The following is a 16993-nucleotide window of genomic DNA, read 5'->3' as shown; positions in this document are numbered from 1 at the left end:
TTTAAAAAATGCTGAAAGTGCTTTATTTTGTTCCAGTGTTTAAGTCCAGGCATGTGCATTCCCATCTACACTTACGGGAAAGGTACAATGCAGGTAAACCCATCACACCTCCACAACTGCACTCTAAACATTCTTTTTTTTTTTTTTTTCATTTTTACCTTTACATTGCTGGCTCTGCCAAACCACAATCCTGTTTTCACACACAGCTAAAGCAGGATTTGACTCATGGGGACAGAATAATAAATAAAATATGAGAGAGACACCTTTACCTGGTGTTACAAGCTGACTGTGGGGAAGTTCATTTAATTTTGTAGTCAGATTAAACATGGGGTGCAGTTTTATTCTCAACTGTAACTGAGAGTAAAACTCCCTACAACACCAAATGGGGAGAAGCAATGGGTATTTGAATGTTAGCAGTTCCTACTCATAAAATCCCTCAAAACTTTGGTTTTTATTTCTTTAAAGAGCAGTATGGAAAGAAACAGCTACAATCCAGCTTCTTCCTTAAAGCATCTCTGCTCCTGAATCCTTCCGTGGCTCATCAGTCTGTTCCCCCTCCTCCTGCCACCAGCTGCTGTTGGCATTTACATAACAGAGCTCTGCTCTGAGGAAAGATGAATCAGCACATCCATAAAACCCTGCTTTCACTCCGAGATTTACTATCACCCCCAGCATGCTGCTGCTTGGATGCAGAGGATCTGGAAAAAGATGAGTCATGGAGCTGCAGGATCCGTGTGTGGTGTGGAGCTCCTGGGGAAAGAGAAGATGGGCATTACTCACCAGAGATGACTCCTGGAGGGGAAAGCCCTGGAGAGGTGGGAAGTATCATCAACCGTCCTTGTGGCAGGCTTGGGGAGTAACGAAGCAACTGGGAAAGGGTTAAGGAGAGGAAGCTGAAGTGCCAGGGAGTCGGGGATGTTGAGAAGAGGCTCGGGAGTGACTACACAGCAGCACTGTCCAGCCACAGCCAGGCCAAGGGAAGCTCCCCATGAACTGTTTGGGAACAAGGAACGCTGGTTGTACCTGCCCCTGGTGCAGGTGCCTGCACAGCTGTGCCCTTCAGCACACACAGGACACACCTAGGGCATTCCCAACACTCTCCCCTCCTGCTGATGCAGGAATTAGTCTGAGTAATTCACGGTGTGGAGCAACACCGAGCACTGACACAGTGTCATGGATTGAGCACCAAGTAGGGAGCAGCCAGGCCCTGCAGGAAGGATACAAGCAAGGCATGGATAAATTTATTTGGGAGCATTTTCTATCCCAGGGTTTTGAAAGCCCCTTTTAGTGCAGAAATCCCCATGGGCTCCAGACAGACCCAAACAGAACAATCCTGCCTGGTGGTGCTGCAGCTTCATGTGTGCCACCCCCAAGCTCAAATAAAAGCAAATCATGAGTGGAGAAATTCAATAAGACGCCAAAAGGTGCCAAGGAAATGTCACATTCATAAAGAAATACAGAATCATGGAATCCCAGAATGGTTTGGGTTGGAAGCGGCCTTTAAGCCAATCCAGCCCCATCCCCTGCCATGAGCAGAGACATCTTCCACTGTCCCAGGCTGCTCCAGGCCCCATCCAATCTGGCCTTGGGCACTCCCAGGGATCCAGGAGCAGCCACAGCTTCTCTGGGCACCCTGTGCCAGGGCCTCCCCACCTTCACAGGGAAGAATTCCTTCCCAATATCCCACCTAACCCTGCCTTCTGGCAGTGGGAAGCCATTCCCTCTTGTCCTGGCACCCCAGGCCAATGCAGGCTCCATCTCCCCTGTGGGCTCCCCTCAGGCACTGGAAGGCCACAGTTAAGCCACCCTGGAGCTTCTCTTCTTCGGGCTGACCAATCCCAATTCTCTCAGCCTTTCCCCACAGCAGAGCTGCACCGTCCCTCTGATCATCCTGCTGCCTGCGCTGGATTTGCTCCAACAACTCCATGTCCTTCCTGTGCTGGGGATCCCAAGGCTGGAAGCAGCTCTGCAGGCTGGGATCTCGCCTAAGCATGGATATATTAAGGAACTTTTGGCACCAGAATGCACCAGGATATGGTGCTGGGCAGTATTTATGGGGCTGTTTTTCCCCTGACATGGAATTCTGTTCAGCTCAGGAAGATGGACTTATTCTTTTCCAGGCATATTATAAAACATCATCTGTGTTTTCTCCTTTGCCTCCCCATCATGCATGAAAAGAGGAGCTTGCAGTTCTGGGCTCTGAAGACAGGTGGGAGAAACATTACCTCTCTGGAGAGCGGGATCAATGTGCACTTCTCCTGGCTGGGAAATCATTCTAAGCAGTTTCACAATGTCTCTCCTGGGAAGGTCTGCAGCTTTGGAGGTTGTGGGGTCCTGCTGGGAAGCTGGGAGAGCTGTTACTATTGGGAAGCCACTAGAATTTGCAGCTTGGTGAGGTGGCACCTTGTGTCTGTCCACCGATGAGCCGAGCAATGAACCTGCCCTGAAAACACTCAGAGTAATTGTTTGGAGTCTACAAGAAAAAATGGAAAGGAGCTTGGGACAAGGGGAAATGGCTTCTCACTGCTAGAGGGCAGGGTTAGGTGGGGTATTGGGAAGAAATTTTTATTGTGAAGGTGGGTAGGCCCTGGCACAGGTTGCCCAGAGAAACTGTGGCTGCCCCTGGATTCCTGAGAGTGTCCAAGCCAGGCTAGACAGAGCTTGGAGCAACCTAGGATGAGGGAAGGTGTCCCTGCCCGTGGGAGGGGTGGCACTGGATGACCTTTAAGGTCCCTTCCACCAAACCATTCTGTGATCCTATCAACTGTCACTGACAAATTAAAAACTTTAGGACTATGAAGATGAAACAGGGTCTACACATCACCCAGTTAAACCAAGCTCCTGGCACAAAACAAGTTCCACAGGTGGATGAAGGGGCAGGTGAGTACATGTGAATTACATGGAACAGTTTAATGCCAAATCCCCAAATCCTTCTCCCTAGACTGGCTGTGTGCCTGGAGGCATCCCGTGGAGGCACCAGCAGAGAGAACTGCATCCTCACTGCACAGCAGGAAACCTCTGAGCCATTGCTTCACAGCAAACCCAGTCCTGAGCAGCTGCTATAAATATATTCTCAAACTGCATTTATTCTTAATATTTCCAGAGAATCGACTCACAGTGATTCAGCTTTTGGTATTCCAGGCACGAGGACAGGTTGTTTATTATTTCACGACAGTGTTTTTTACATTGCCAAGTCTGTGGAGTTCTAACACCAAATGTCAAGTACTTGAGATAAAATACAATTCTCTCGATGTGTTTTAGCATCTTATTGCTGAAATGACACCGATTTCAGGAGCTCTGACAGGATGCTTCATATGAAAAAATATTTACTTCCATTGAAACTATCTACTCTGACCCCGAACCCTTTGTTCCTTAAGGAGAACGGCTGCTGTGTCCATCATATTTCAATTTCCTGGTCAATGGGAGCAAACACTTTTATCTAACTCCTAAAGCCACCCGAACCTAAGACACCGCCCGGCAGCCAGGCCTTGTTTACCGGGAGGGCCGTCACCTCCCCACCGCGCAGTCCTGCGTCCCCTCCGTGGCACAGCGTGGGCTCCATCCCCCTACTCTTGACAGCATCCCTAAGATTCCTGAATCCCTTAATTCTTTTAAAAACTGCTTCATTTGAGGGGCTCCATTTCCCAAGCGCTGCCAGGCAGGAGGCCACGACCACTGAGGCCGAGAACACTGCCGTCGTGAGGGCTGAGGCAGCGACAATCGGGAGGGCTGAGGGGCGATGCCGCGAGAACAGAGGCCGTTAGCGCTCCCCCGTGACGGAAACCGAGCCCCCTGATGGATGAGCCCGGCTCAGCGCTGCACCATAACGGCGGCCAAACCCCTCAGGCACATCCCGGCTTTCCTGACCCGGCCCTTTCTTCTCCTCCTCCTCCCCTTCCTCCTCCTCCTCCCTCAGGAGCCGCCGGCCGGAAGTGGAGGGCGCCCCCCCGCGACGCGTCACCGCCCCGCCCTTCCTGCCCCCCCCCGCCCGCCCGGCGCTGCCGCGCGCGCCCCCCGGCGGCGGGAGGCGGCGGTGCGGGCGGTGCCGGCGGCGCTCGGTCCGCGGAGCCGCGATGAGCCCGGGCGGGACCCGCACCCGCACCCGCACCGGGACCCGCGCCCCGCACCGGCACCGCTGCTCCGGCATGGGGCTGCGCCCGCACTAGGAGCCGAGTCCCCCCGGGGCGCCATCCGCCACCTCCCCTCCCCCTCCCGAGGAGGATGGCGGCGGCGGCCGCCCCGACCCAGCTGGAAGCCGGTGGGTATCGCTGGCGGCGGGGGCTGCGCTCCGCACCCTCTCCGTCCTAACCGTGTCTAACCTGCTCTCCCCCGCCCCTCCGCAGAGCTCTACTACCTGATCGCACGGTTCCTGCAGTCCGGACCCTGCAAGAAATCCGCCCAGGTGAGCGCGGAGCCAGCGCTCCGGCCGGGCCGGGCGGGCGGCGACGGGACGGGACGGGACGGGAGAGCCGCTGCGCTGCGGTCGCTGGACTCACGTCCTTTGTGTTTGTCTGTGTGTCCCTGTGTCCCCAGGTACTGGTGGAGGAGCTGGAGGAGCACCAGGTGAGGCGCCTACCCCGGCGGGACGGGGGAAGCCCACGGGACGGCGGGGTCGGCGTTTGCCCTGCCCCGTCTAACCCAGCCCATCTTCCACCGGGACGCCCGGCGGCAGCGCGGCTGCCCCGCGGCGGGGCTGGGGGCAACGGCCGGGGGGCTCCATCCCGGGGGTCGCGGGTGGACACCGGGGGGGGCTCCTCGGGGAGAGGTCACTCGGGCTCTGACGGCCGCCCCCGTCCCCGTGTCCCTCCCGCAGCTGATTCCGCGGCGCCTGGACTGGCAGGGCAAGGAGCACCGCCGGAGCTTCGAGGACCTGGTAAGACAAGTTTCACTCCTTACTTTTCCGACAACTTCCCCTCGCCCTCCGCGCCGCCGCCGCCGCACCGGGCGCCGCGTCCCCCACCCCCGAGCCGTTTGTGTGTTTCCCCCCAACCAGGGCTGCGGGCTGCGCCCCGCCGAGGCCGCGGCGGGCCGCGGGGTGCGGAGCGGAGGGGAAGGGAAGACAAGGAGCGGAGGCGCGGCAGGTCCGGGGCCTGTCGGTGAGACCCCCGTGAACCACCCGGTGGCACCGGCGGAGCGGCCGCGCTATTGTGGGGCCGGGGGTTATCCGAGGGCACGCACCGGGCCCCGCCGCGGCCAATGGCGCTGCGCCTTACAACGCGGAGAGCGGTGCGCGTCGATGTGAGGCGGCAGCTGATTGGCTGCGGCCGCGCCGCGGCGGAGCCGGCGGGGCGGGGGGCGCGGGTCCCCCCCCCGTTCCCCCCGCGCCATCTCAGCCGCTTCGCCCGCGCCCCCGGGGCTGCTCCGCTCCGTTCCGGGCCGGGCTCGGCCGCGCTCTCGCGGCCCGGCGGGGGGGACGTGCCGGACGTGCCGCTGGGCCCGGCGCTGCCGGGCTGGGTCAGGGATTCCCGGCCTGCGGCGGCCTGCGCGAAACCCGCCCCTCACCGCGGCGTCTGGGCCTGCTGTCAGGCAGGAAAGGAGGGGTTAGGAAGTGTAGTGTTGTGGCTGTTAAATGCCGGTGAAATACACGAAGTGGCGGCTTTTGCTGAGGTGTAAACCCTATGGATGTGTGTCATTGAGGAAGGTCAGTCCCTCCGCAAGGCCGGGGCTGGGGGGTGGCCCTTGGCCCCGCATCCCCCGAGATGAGTCTGTGTGAAAGCCGCAAAACTGAAGGATTCCAGTCCTTTTCCAAAGGGTCCAGACGCCCTTGGTTGCATTGCTGGGAGCTCTGGGGAATGACGTGTGGCGCTGATGTAGCACTTCGCAGTCGGAACGCTGTAAACTTCCCAGTAGCGTTTATAGCATTGATACCTGTGACCAGCACTGGCACCTCACCTGGAAGGAATGGAAAGCACGTCCTGGCTTCTCCCTCTCCCGTGGAGCAATGGCGACGTGGGATTTTGCCATGCCTGTTGCTCAAACTCTTCTACATCTGTTTCAGAAGCTGGTTTCCCACTTCAGCAATATTGTAGGAGCTCAGGTGTGGACAGAACTTGTGCCCAGAGAACCCGCTGCTTTTCCCTTTCCAAAGTCTGTTCAGAATTTCAGGTGGAAGCTGGCCTTCCTCACACCTCTTGTGGACGATTCTGGGACTGTGAACTGAGTGAGGAGACATAGAGCAAGTTCTGCATTCAGTAAATTCTGGTGCCCTATGGCTTTCCTAGAGAATCTGAAATCTAACTGTGGGCTGTCTCAGGTTTAGCATGGGACTGCATCCAGTATCCAAGAGGAATATTAGCAGCCACTGTGAAGTCTGGTGTCAGAGAGAGTGGTTTTGCATATCATTTGATTTTTTTCCTTTCATTCTCTGTGGCGTAGATATAAAAGCTTTAAAACCTTTTTTTAAATGTGTGTGTGCGAACATGTTGAAACATGTAGTTACCTTTAACATTTCAGAAATGGGAGAAAAAACAATTCAAAGTGAATTTTGGACTTAATGGGAAATTTCTTCTTTCTGTATAAACTCGTATCATAATTAAATTTAAGATTTTCTTTCTTATGTCTTAATCAGTACTAACCAATGTTTCTAGTTTGCCTTTTTAATCTGTTATTATTTGACTGTTTCTCATGTTTACAGTAAGGACCAGGATTATAAATGAATCATTACAGTGAGACAGGTTGATGCCAGGTGGGATGAGCTGAGTTTCTCTTTGTGAATCCTCAGAGTGTTAAGGATGTTGAAGAAAGGCTTTTTCTCCCTCGTTGCTCAGGGTTTTCTGTGTTTGGAATTTGGACTTTTGGCTGCATATGATTGTTTATTAACCTGAGCTCCTCGACTTCAGGGCTGCCTGGATGTCTGAATGCCATGCTCAGAACAGAGCCAGGGTTGTGAAGGACACAAAGCACTCTGACCTTCATTTTAATTATTTCAGGCACATAATGAACCAAAATTTATTTGGAGATGCCAGCAGTTGGAGGTAAAGGGTTTTTTCCTACCCATTTCTCCTTTTTACAGACAGTAACCCAAAATCATTTACAATCTCAGTTGAGTTGTGCAGCTACTCTAGTCAGGCAGGTAATTGAATTCATGAAAGCTTACAGCCCGGAGAAGCTGATTTGTTTGTTTGGTTGCCCAATATTCAGACAGAGTATTTCTTGTTCTGGTATTTCAGCTTTTTCCATCTTTAGTATGGCTGTTTAGGTTCTGGCTGGTGTTTTTCAGAAAATATGCCAATACTGTGACCACTGAGTACTCTGTTACTGCTCCTGGGCTTTTGGGAGTGATAAAGATGGAACAGCCCAATGGCTACTGGGTGTTTTTTATCTAGGGAATGTTTACTCCCACTTCTCTCCAGTTTTTAGGCAAGATCTGAAAGCTGTCTCTGAGATTTCTTTGTTCCTTTTTTAAAAAAACTTAATCTTTTACTTTAAATGCCAGGTATCACAGGGCAGATGAGTAATTTAAGACACACCAATAAGAATTGTACCTATGGAGCAAAACCACACAGAGTGCAAGATTGTGTGCATTGTATTCCCTTTGTTTTTCCTGTTTATTTTCATGTTGGAGCACTTTTTGCCTGCAGCATGTGGCTGCCTGTCTGGGTAATCCCAGTCACAGAGTATCCTGAGCTGGAAGGGACACACAGGACCATCAGTCCAGCTCCTGGCCCTGCACAGACACCCCAGCAGTCCCACCCTGTGCATCCCTGGCAGTGTTGTCCAAACCCTCCTGGAGCTCTGGCAGCCTTGAGGCTGTGCCCATGCACTGGGGAGCCTGTTCAGTGATGAAACACCCTCTGGGGGAAGAACCTTTCCCAATCTCCACCTAAATCTCCCTGACACACTTCCAGCTGTTCCCTGGGTCCTGTCCTTCTCTCAGGGAGAGAGATCAGAGCTGCCCCTCAGGAAGAGCTGCAGCCCCCAATTACTCTCCCCGCAGTTTCCTCTTCTCCAGGCTGAATTCTTCAGATGTACTCCACAATGGTCTTCCTCACTGACTGCTGGTGATCTTGAGCCATGAGATGTGTTTTGTAAAGGGGAGGGTCAGTGAATCACAGAATCCCAGGCTGGTTTGGGTTGGGTTTCCTTCAAGCCCATCCCATTCCACCTCCTGCCATGAGCAGATTCACTTTCCACTAGACCAGGTTGCTCCAAGCCCCGTCCAGTCCAGCCTTACGAAGGTCTGAAGTGTGTCCAACTTGCAGGCAATTAATGCTCTGGTTTTAAATGAGCCACAGCAGCTTGGTGTGGAGTCAGCTGCTGTACAGATGAGTCAAGCTGAACGACTCCGATTATCAGCACAGTCTCCAGTGACCTGCTGTTCCACATTATCTTTGTTTATTCCTGATAAAGGTGACTGACTCTGCTCTGGTTTTAAGAACTTTCTAATGGGCTGAGTCTTCTGGCTCAGCCTGGTTTGGTCTTTCTGCTGAAAAACATGTAATTCCAGGCAAAACAGAAAAGAAGCTGTCATTGGACAGTGGGGAATTTGTATCCATGAGCGGCTGTGCTGGTATGGAACAGCTTATGGGATTTGGCTCCGAGTTCCTGCCTTGCCCATCTGCATTGATTTAAAACTAGCCCAGAGTCCGAGGTGCTGGTATTTATAGATCCTGCCAATCCCAGCATTAGCAGAGCAGAGATATTACAGTTTTGTCACTTCAGGAAAATGTCATCTGGTAGCATGGTCGTTCCAGCCCGTTCTCTCTGGGGATCCCAGTGGGTAAAGGCTTTTTTAGTTCCAGTCTATTTGCATGTTGTTGGCATCTTGTGCGGGTCCAGTGTCTGAGCTTCCTTTTTGCTGAGATTCCCTATTTGAGGTCGTGAGTAATTTCCTGCTTGCTCAGCTGCCTCGGCCTCTTGGCCTCCTCCACTGCTTTTTGATACAGTTGTCAATTGATTCTTAATTGATGGTTATTTTGGCAAATGAGGGAAGTGTTGGATGACTACCTGGAGGAGAGAAATGCGCTGCTGAGGCCCAGCTGGGCCTGCCCAGCAGGAATGGGGACAGAGCAGCCTCTGAAGGGCTTCGTCGCTGCCTCGTTCCAGTCTGCAGCTCCTTCCTCAGATCTGTGCTTTGAAAAGATGTTCCACTGGGCTTCCTAAAAGAGATGGTTCCCAGAGCTCCCTGGTTCCCATCTCTCACAAAACGGACATCTACCTTTAAGTAGTAATCACAAAGAGTCTTTTTTGGGTTGTTTGTTCCCTGTTTATTGGAGAAGAAGCTGTCAGCAGCTGTAGAATCACAGGCTCCTGACTTGGAAGGGACCCACAAGGATCATCAAATCCATCTCCTCTCCCTGCACAGACACCCCAGGAATCCCAGCCTGTGCCTGAGGGCATTGTCCAAACAGGCATCAGGGTCACACCAGGGAATTTTGTTTCAGGGGTCAAGAAGCTGCTTCTTCCAGCTCCAGGGAGGACTCTGCTCATGGTCTCTGAGGTGATGCCTCTAACCACAGGACCATGAACAGGTTTAGGGCTTGAATTTCTCCAAGCCCTGACGTGACTTCACTAATAGAAGTGCTTGTGCTTATCACTGGAGCAGCTTATCTCAGCCTGTCTCAAGCAGTCAGGACTGGCAGAGTTTTTTAAAAAGAAATTTTTTAAAATAATAGATTGGCTTCACTTAATCCTTCACTTTTTAGATCCATTGTACCTCTGTGGTTATTGTGTCAAGAACTCACCTGGTTCTGTGCCATTCTTGTGCTCTCATAGTTTAACTTGTATAGGATTTTCACATCCTAAGGCAACAAAACATATTTTCTTTATGATTTATTCCAAGATGCAGCATTTGTTCTCACTTAGAACATTTTCAGCTCTGCATTATTTTAACATTCATGGTTTGGCCCTGTATTACTCATCTATATTTTTTTCCAATTATTTTCCAAAATATTTACTCATTATATTCTAAAATATTTTCTGATATATTTGAGGAGCTGATAATATCCTTGGTGCTGTTTCATTTTGCCACGTGGGATTTGGACAAGCACACACTAAGAGGTGTAGCTTTACCTTTGCCTTTTTCCATCCTTCTTTTAAGGAAAATCTGATCTGGGAAACATTATTTTTTTCAGCTGGATGTTTGCAGCTTCATGTTCTAGAAAGATACTTAAAATCCATTTACAACTCTCACAAAGAGGTGAAAGGAAGGGTTTTTGATTCAAGTTCTTCTGGGAACCTGAAAATAGAATTGCTTGTTTCTCTCTGGGCTGTGATTTAAGCATTTTTTCTGGAAGTTATTATGGAAAAAAAATCACCAGGAGAATTTGCTGCTCTTGCTGCCTGCCTATGGAGCTGTTTGTTAGTAACAACAGTGCTAATATTCAGATTAAGGGCTGCTTATTTGTGGCTGTTGGGGGTTGTAGAAACACGGAGATGTGCAGGGAAAGAAGTGTGATCAGGGAATGCTGTCGAGCTCCATGTGTGTCAGTGTTTGCTCTTTGCTATTCCCTGTGAAAGTGGGCCTTCATCTTTAAGCCACCAAGTCCTTTTCCATTTTGGAGTTAGTCAGGACTGCTTGTGGAACACCTTGGGCTCTGTCTCTGCAGTGGGATGTTTGCTGCCAGGCTTCATTCAGCACCTTCCTAGGCACAGAATATGGTGAAACTCCCAACCCAGCTCCAGGGTGAAGAGGGGACTGTTTGCTGTGCTACACTGGGAAAATGGTTTGGATTTTTTGCATTTCCAGAGAGAGCGGTATGGTTTGGGTTCTTTTGGTGCTCTGGAAGTAAAATTTCAGAGCTTCTAGGTTGGTGTTTTTGATCTTTTAATCTTGAGATTGATACATTGCTGTGTATTGGCGATTGTAACCTCAGTTGGTCACTGAGGGGCTTGTTGCTGGTTATCAAGATGGAAATCAGAATTTCATACTCAGATATTACCTAACTGCAGATTCTCTCTCTAGAACTTCCCTTTCAGACCCTTTCAGAAATCTTAGACACTGAAGGGAGACTTGGTGCAGCATCATAAAATATTTTGTAGCATGAACACATTTATAGTGTTTCAGGAATGAGTCAGAATGAGAGGCAAATACCAAAGTTCGGGTAATCCTTTTCTCTCATTTCAACTTCTGTTATATCCCATCGTTTACAGTGAAAGACTGCTCATGCTCATACACTGGACTTCACTGGTTGTACCACTGGGAAGGTGCCAGTATAATTCTGGAACTCTGATTTTAAGGACAAAAGCTAAAATGACTGGAGAAACCTGTCAGTGCAGGAGAGCATTCACAGGGTCATTCCTTGGTGCTCACTCACAGGATGAAAAGTCATGGAATGAGAACATGGTGATGCACTCATCAGGTTTCTCATTCCTGCACTGAAAAAATGATGATTTTGGGTCTTTAGAACCATCATGATTGATGAGATGATTCTTTAAGCAGCAGTGACTGAGGGATGAGTGCAGGGAGGAACCTGTCTCTTCTCCAGGAGTTTCTGTCACACTGGAAGAGTTTTTAGTTGGATTTAGATCACTGATAATTTGTATATTTAATTAGATATATTTCCCTTTTCTTTCTGGTTAAAATCTGAATTATGGGACAATGTTGATCCTGCTCAGGGTGCAGGTGGTGGCATTATCCAGCCCTGCCTGGCTGTCCTGGGTCCTGTTGCTCCACTGCTGTTGCCCAACTGGAATGAAAAAATTCCCAACAACGTGTCCTAATAATCTGTTTGGTGACACAGTTGAGTGAACAATGTTTTGGCAGCAGAGCTGAGGGAATTACAGAGCTTCCCCTCCTTCCTGATGCCTGGCACTCCCTCCGGTGTGCTGGGGCAGGAGCTGGGCACATCCCTGGGATCTGGGTAGGCAGGAGGCTGTTGATCCATGAAAAGAGGTGGATGGAGCTGTGTGTCCTATGTCAAAGGAGCTCTGATGGGCAGCTTTTCCTGCCAGTTTGTAAATACAGGAGTCAGGCAGTGCAGGACATTCTGGATAATGAGGCACCATTTATTTGTTGTTTGAACAGACTGTCAGAAAAACTGTTGTCTCTCCACAGAAAACAGTCTCTGTCCAAAGGGAAAAATAAAGGATGTTTTCCCAACATGACAAAATTGGAGCCTACACATGTAGGTCTTAAAGATATCTACACCCAGGAGCTAGAAAGTGGAGACTGAGTATTGATTTTAGGGTAATGTTTAGGGGTTTTAGGTAATTTTTAAGGTTTTTATTCTTTTACACATATGCTTCATACAGTGATGTCATTGCAAGGGTGTTTCAGTTAAGCAAAAAATGGGAAAAGAATGAACTTTAAGGTAAAAAAGCCTTAACAAAAGTTGTTGGAGCAGAGCACTGCACTGAGACATTTTGTTTCTTGCTAAGGGATATCCTAAATTTACAATTAAGCTGTTACAACCTGAAATTTCTGGTGTGGCTTTTGCAACACTCCCATCACTTTAAAATGCAGTATAATTAATTTTAAGGGGGTTTAAGCTTGGTTGCAGCAAATTTACGCTTGAACATCAAACAAAGTACTACCAGTAGAAGTGAAAATAAACCAGTTTTCAAATGTCTCTGTTGTTTGTGTGTTCAGGTGGCTGTCAATGCACACATTCCTCCGGATTATCTTCTTAGGATCTGTGAGAGACTTGGACCCCTCTTAGACAAGGAAATCCCCCAGAGTGTCCTGGGGGTGCAGACTTTGCTGGGTGTCGGGCGCCAGTCTCTCCTGAGGGCAGCAAAAGGTAAGATTCTCAATTTCTCTGAGTTTGAATTCTGTTTTCATTATTAACCCCCTTTTGTTGCCATTCCTGTTGGGATATCTGTATGTTTGTATGAGCCCTGTTTTGTCTCCTGTGCTTGCCAGCTTTTTTCTTCCTAAAATGCAGTTGTTGCTGGCCCTGTTGGATATATTTTCTTGGGTTGAAGATGCTATTTTAAGCAATTCTTGCCTATGGTTGCCTGATCTTGTTACTTCCTCTGCCTTCTTCCCAGTGTGTTGGTGTTTGTGTAAATGATGTGAATGGGATTAGGGGTTTGATGTGTCTGAAAAATGCCATTTTTTCCATATACATTTACACACATCTGTGTCTGAAATCACTGAGCTGGGCTGTTTTTCAGCCTGCTTTTTTTTCCATTCTTTAACTCCCTGGCTGTGCAGACACAGGACAGGGTGGTGGCATTTGGGGCAGCATTTAGGGAGTGGAAGGCCAGGCTGATTCTTCAGGGACAATTCCTGCTTGCCCTTGCTTCAAGTTAATTTGAAAGCCCCCATTCCTTTCATGAGGAGAGCACCATTCCTTTTTCCTTTGTAAAACTCTCTGCTTGAGAGAATGATCCCGAGAGCAGTTTTGTGTTAGAACTAAAGAGATCTGAGAGCCATCTGCTATTGAAGTGATTCCTCCTTCCCTCCTGACTCCATGCCCCTGCCACTTCCTGCCTGCAGGAGCCAGAACTTCCTTGGTCCTGGGATGTGCTGATTCAGAGAGCTGAAATGTTGCAAAATTTGTAGTAGTGAATTAAATGAGCTGGTGGAAGAGGATCACAGGGCTGGAGGTGACACAGGAGGAGGAGCATCATCCTGGGAGAGGAGGAGGGATGGCAGAGCAGGACCTTCCTGTTCTGGTGGCAGTTGAGTGCTTAATTCCCTGCATCCTGTGAAGTCACACTGTGATGCTGACGAGCATCTGCTGATCCATGGGATCTCTCCTGGAGGGATGAGCTGTTCCCAAACATGTGGCCCTACAGAGTTCTGGGACTGAGTCTTGTTTTGCCTGTGCTTTCCTGTAATTAGGTGCAGAAACTCAGGTTTGCAGAGAAACGTTCATTTCTTTCAGACTCAGTTTGCAGCTTAGAAGCAAACAGCAGCAAAATGTAAAGAGAAAATAAACATTTTTCTGCAGGGGAACAGAAGGGTTTAGGTGGATGGATCTATTTTAGGAAGTCTGAGTGCTGTTTTTAATGAGTATCATTTAATGCTCTGTGCAGCAGTTTGGGGTTTAATCAGAAGGTGCTCTCAGGAGTCTCTGAGTCACCTCAGCTTGTGCACTTCATGTTCAGAGACCTACATGGTGCTACACAGATCCACCAACCTGCGGCACTGTCCTTCTGTTTCAGCACTTACTCACCGTGGAAGCTCATTTCTCTCCCTCCAGATGGCCAAAAATGGAAGAAATCCAGGTCTAATTTCTGAGGCACTTTGAACAGTCTCAGAAAAATCACTATTGTTCTAGAGAGGAGCCTCTCCGAGGCCAGTTGGCAGTAGAGAGTTGGAGAGTCTTTAAAGAGAACAGTCTTCACTTTAAAACAATGATTTTTTTTTTTTGGGGGGGGGGGGGGGGGTGCAGAGGACAATCTGAAAGGAAGGCACATTGCCACATATTGCAGGAAAACAGATTTATTGGAAGAAACCCTCACTTCTCTCACTTTTAGGCAACAAAATGTGAATTCACAAACGTGCAGTTCCTAAGCAGAGGTGCTTTAAGTGTTGGCATTGCAGAAGGAAAACATGGCAGAGTTTAGATGGGCCTCAATACAGAGTGCACCCACTTTTAGAATTCACTTTTTCTCTCTGTGAATTTAGAATCAGTAATCACCCAAATTAAGCAAAAATAAGTTGAAACCATTTACAGTGACACTGCTGAGGAACTGGAGATCAGAGTCGCAATCTCTAAAATGAGGAATCTGACAAACTGTTTAATCAGACAAATCTTACTGTGGGCTGTTGGGAGCGGTGCTTGATCTCTTGATTATGTAATGTATTGATGATTTCTTTTCCCTTGTCACTTTTGCTGGTGCAGACTTCAGACACACACTATGGAAAGGATCTGCATTTGCAGCTCTGCACAGGGGCCGACCCCCCGAACTCCCAGTGAACTACGGGAAGCCACCAAACGTGGGTGAGTCTGGAAGTCCATAAAATATTCTTTTCTCCTCTCTGAATTTATCCCCACCACACAGAATGCTCCTCTTACTGACTAAGACACTACTCTGGGCTTGTATTAATGTTTTCTCTGACATTTCATGATGAATTAGTCTAAAATAGGTCTCTCCCTGACAATAGGATAATTTTTGTATTATTCAGCTTGGATTTTCCGCAGTGTGTTTAGCCACGTTTTGCATGGTTGTTTGGAGGGCAATGGGCTTGAATATTGGTTTGCCTCCATAATATGTACATGTGGTTGTAAGATTGGATGTGCATGGTCACAGGAGCATGGAGTCCTGGAATCATCATGGAATCTTAGCCAGAACAAAGCGTCTGGCTCCCAGGGAACTTTTTTGACTCAAGAATTCCTTTTAGTTGGATTATGACAGAAAACAGACTGCTTGCAGCATCGCTTTCCAAAGAGGAAATAATCACCAAAGCAACATTTGTGTTCCTTCAGCCTCAGTTGTCCACACAATTAGATAAAGGACTTGTATAAAACTCGGATATATGTGGGCTCTCAGCTTACATCTCATCACAGAGCTGCTCTGTTTTATATAAACTCAAGTGTTTGCCTTGTATGGTTTGAACTTTCATTAACTGTTTTTATAGCAGAAAGAATTGATTCTTGCAGGCATAAAAGTAAATCCTGGTTTGTTTCTTTTTAGGGTATTTTATCTCTGTTTGTGCAAATGGATACATCTTCCTGGTTTGTCAGAGAGTCCTTTCACATATGGATCCTCCCTCCATTTGGAGAAGGAGGGATGGTGCTGGCAGTTTTCTGTTTCTGCCTTATCTGTGTATTTATTATTTTCAGCTGGTTCTGCACTTACTTTACTGTGAACAGTTGTGCTGATGGATTACTAATAGTCTGAGTTGTGGATTTATTGCACACAACTCTTCTGGTTGTATTTCTGCACGGATTCTTGGATCAATTCTTTCATCAGACTGGGTGTTTTTGGAATATTTGCTATTATTAATGAGGCATCCTGGCAGATTGGACTTCAGCATTTGTCATGCTTTCATGGCAAGGGCTGTGCTGCTTGCTTGGTAACGATTTAGTGAATTAAAGAACAGAATAATTTTTTGTTTGGGTGTTTTTCTAATTGCTTTCTTTGTTTTTTGTTGTTTTTTTTTTTTTTTTTAGAAATACAAAGGTATTATATGGAAAAGGGTCTTTCATAGCCAGGAAATTATTTTTATAAGTATTGATTCCTGGAAGAATGCAGTACTTGGTGTAGCTGCATAAACTACTACTAGGAGAGGAAAACGTGCATAAATATTAAAAGTTTGACAAAAGTTTGATTTTGGAAGAAGTTTCTTGTTAATCCTGAAGAGGAAGTCAGAAAACTCTGTGTCTATTTGTGCAAAATGGGTGTTTTTTTCCTGGTGAATGGTGCCAGCCAGAGATCCTGCAGAGTGTGTGTGCCTTAAGTACAAGGTGAAGAAGTGTGCCTGACCTCTTTGGTATTTTGGCATAACTCTGAATTCCCACACTGTGCTGGCTCAGGCAGATTGGCTTCTCTGGAATTACTTTCGGAAGGAGTTGGGCTGAAGTAAAAGACACCCATTAATGAGTATTCAGGGGTGAGGTGATTGTGTCAGTGTGTGCAAAGTGGTAAATAAGGATGAGCAGCCAGGAGTGTTCTCACATAATTTCCCTTCCAGTGATAAGGATTTAAGCTTTCCACTATAAATGCTGAGAGAATGGGTTCACTGATGGTTCAGCTGGGATCAACTGGGAGAGCCCAACTGCAAGAGGTTGGAGTTGCAGTGGTTGCCTTTCCATGTGGTTGGGATGGTTGGGATGGGACCCTATGGTCCATACTCCCAAAATAAAAGGTCCTGCACAGTGGAACTGGAGCAGGAAATCCATGTTGCCTTTTCCCAGCCTGTTTGTGCAGAGCTGGGAATCTTCTGGCTGAGGGAGTCTCTGGGAAGGTGCTGAGCTGTGGAAGTCATTCCCAGGGATGTGGTGCCTGTGTGTTGAGGCTGTGGTGATCTGCTGGAGGGAGAAGGGAGGGAAAACACTGGCAGAGCTTCCTGCTGCCAGCAGGATGACATGGAGGAGGAGAGTCTGCTCGAGCCTTTCTGGGCAGCTTTTGCTGTAGTGGAACTTTTAGGGCTCCCTTT

At 48.5% G+C, this 16993-nt stretch overlaps 1 protein-coding gene across 1 annotated transcript in view; it reads left to right on the top strand.

The window, feature by feature from the left end:
• Positions 1-4003: 4003 nt before the first annotated feature.
• The window catches only part of BRWD3 (bromodomain and WD repeat domain containing 3), a 43530-nt gene continuing 30540 nt past the window's right edge, over positions 4004-16993 (top strand). The window contains exons 1-6 of the mRNA XM_062502903.1: positions 4004-4258; positions 4344-4402; positions 4534-4563; positions 4814-4873; positions 12530-12680; positions 14736-14834. Coding sequence (XP_062358887.1) covers positions 4222-4258; positions 4344-4402; positions 4534-4563; positions 4814-4873; positions 12530-12680; positions 14736-14834 — 436 coding nt within the window. The 5' untranslated portion in view covers positions 4004-4221. The remainder of the gene's footprint in view (positions 4259-4343; positions 4403-4533; positions 4564-4813; positions 4874-12529; positions 12681-14735; positions 14835-16993) is intronic.

This window comes from Cinclus cinclus, chromosome 15 (assembly GCF_963662255.1).
Source record: "Cinclus cinclus chromosome 15, bCinCin1.1, whole genome shotgun sequence".
NCBI classification, from domain to species: Eukaryota; Metazoa; Chordata; class Aves; order Passeriformes; family Cinclidae; genus Cinclus; species Cinclus cinclus.
This window is presented reverse-complemented; position numbering and strand designations above follow the sequence as displayed.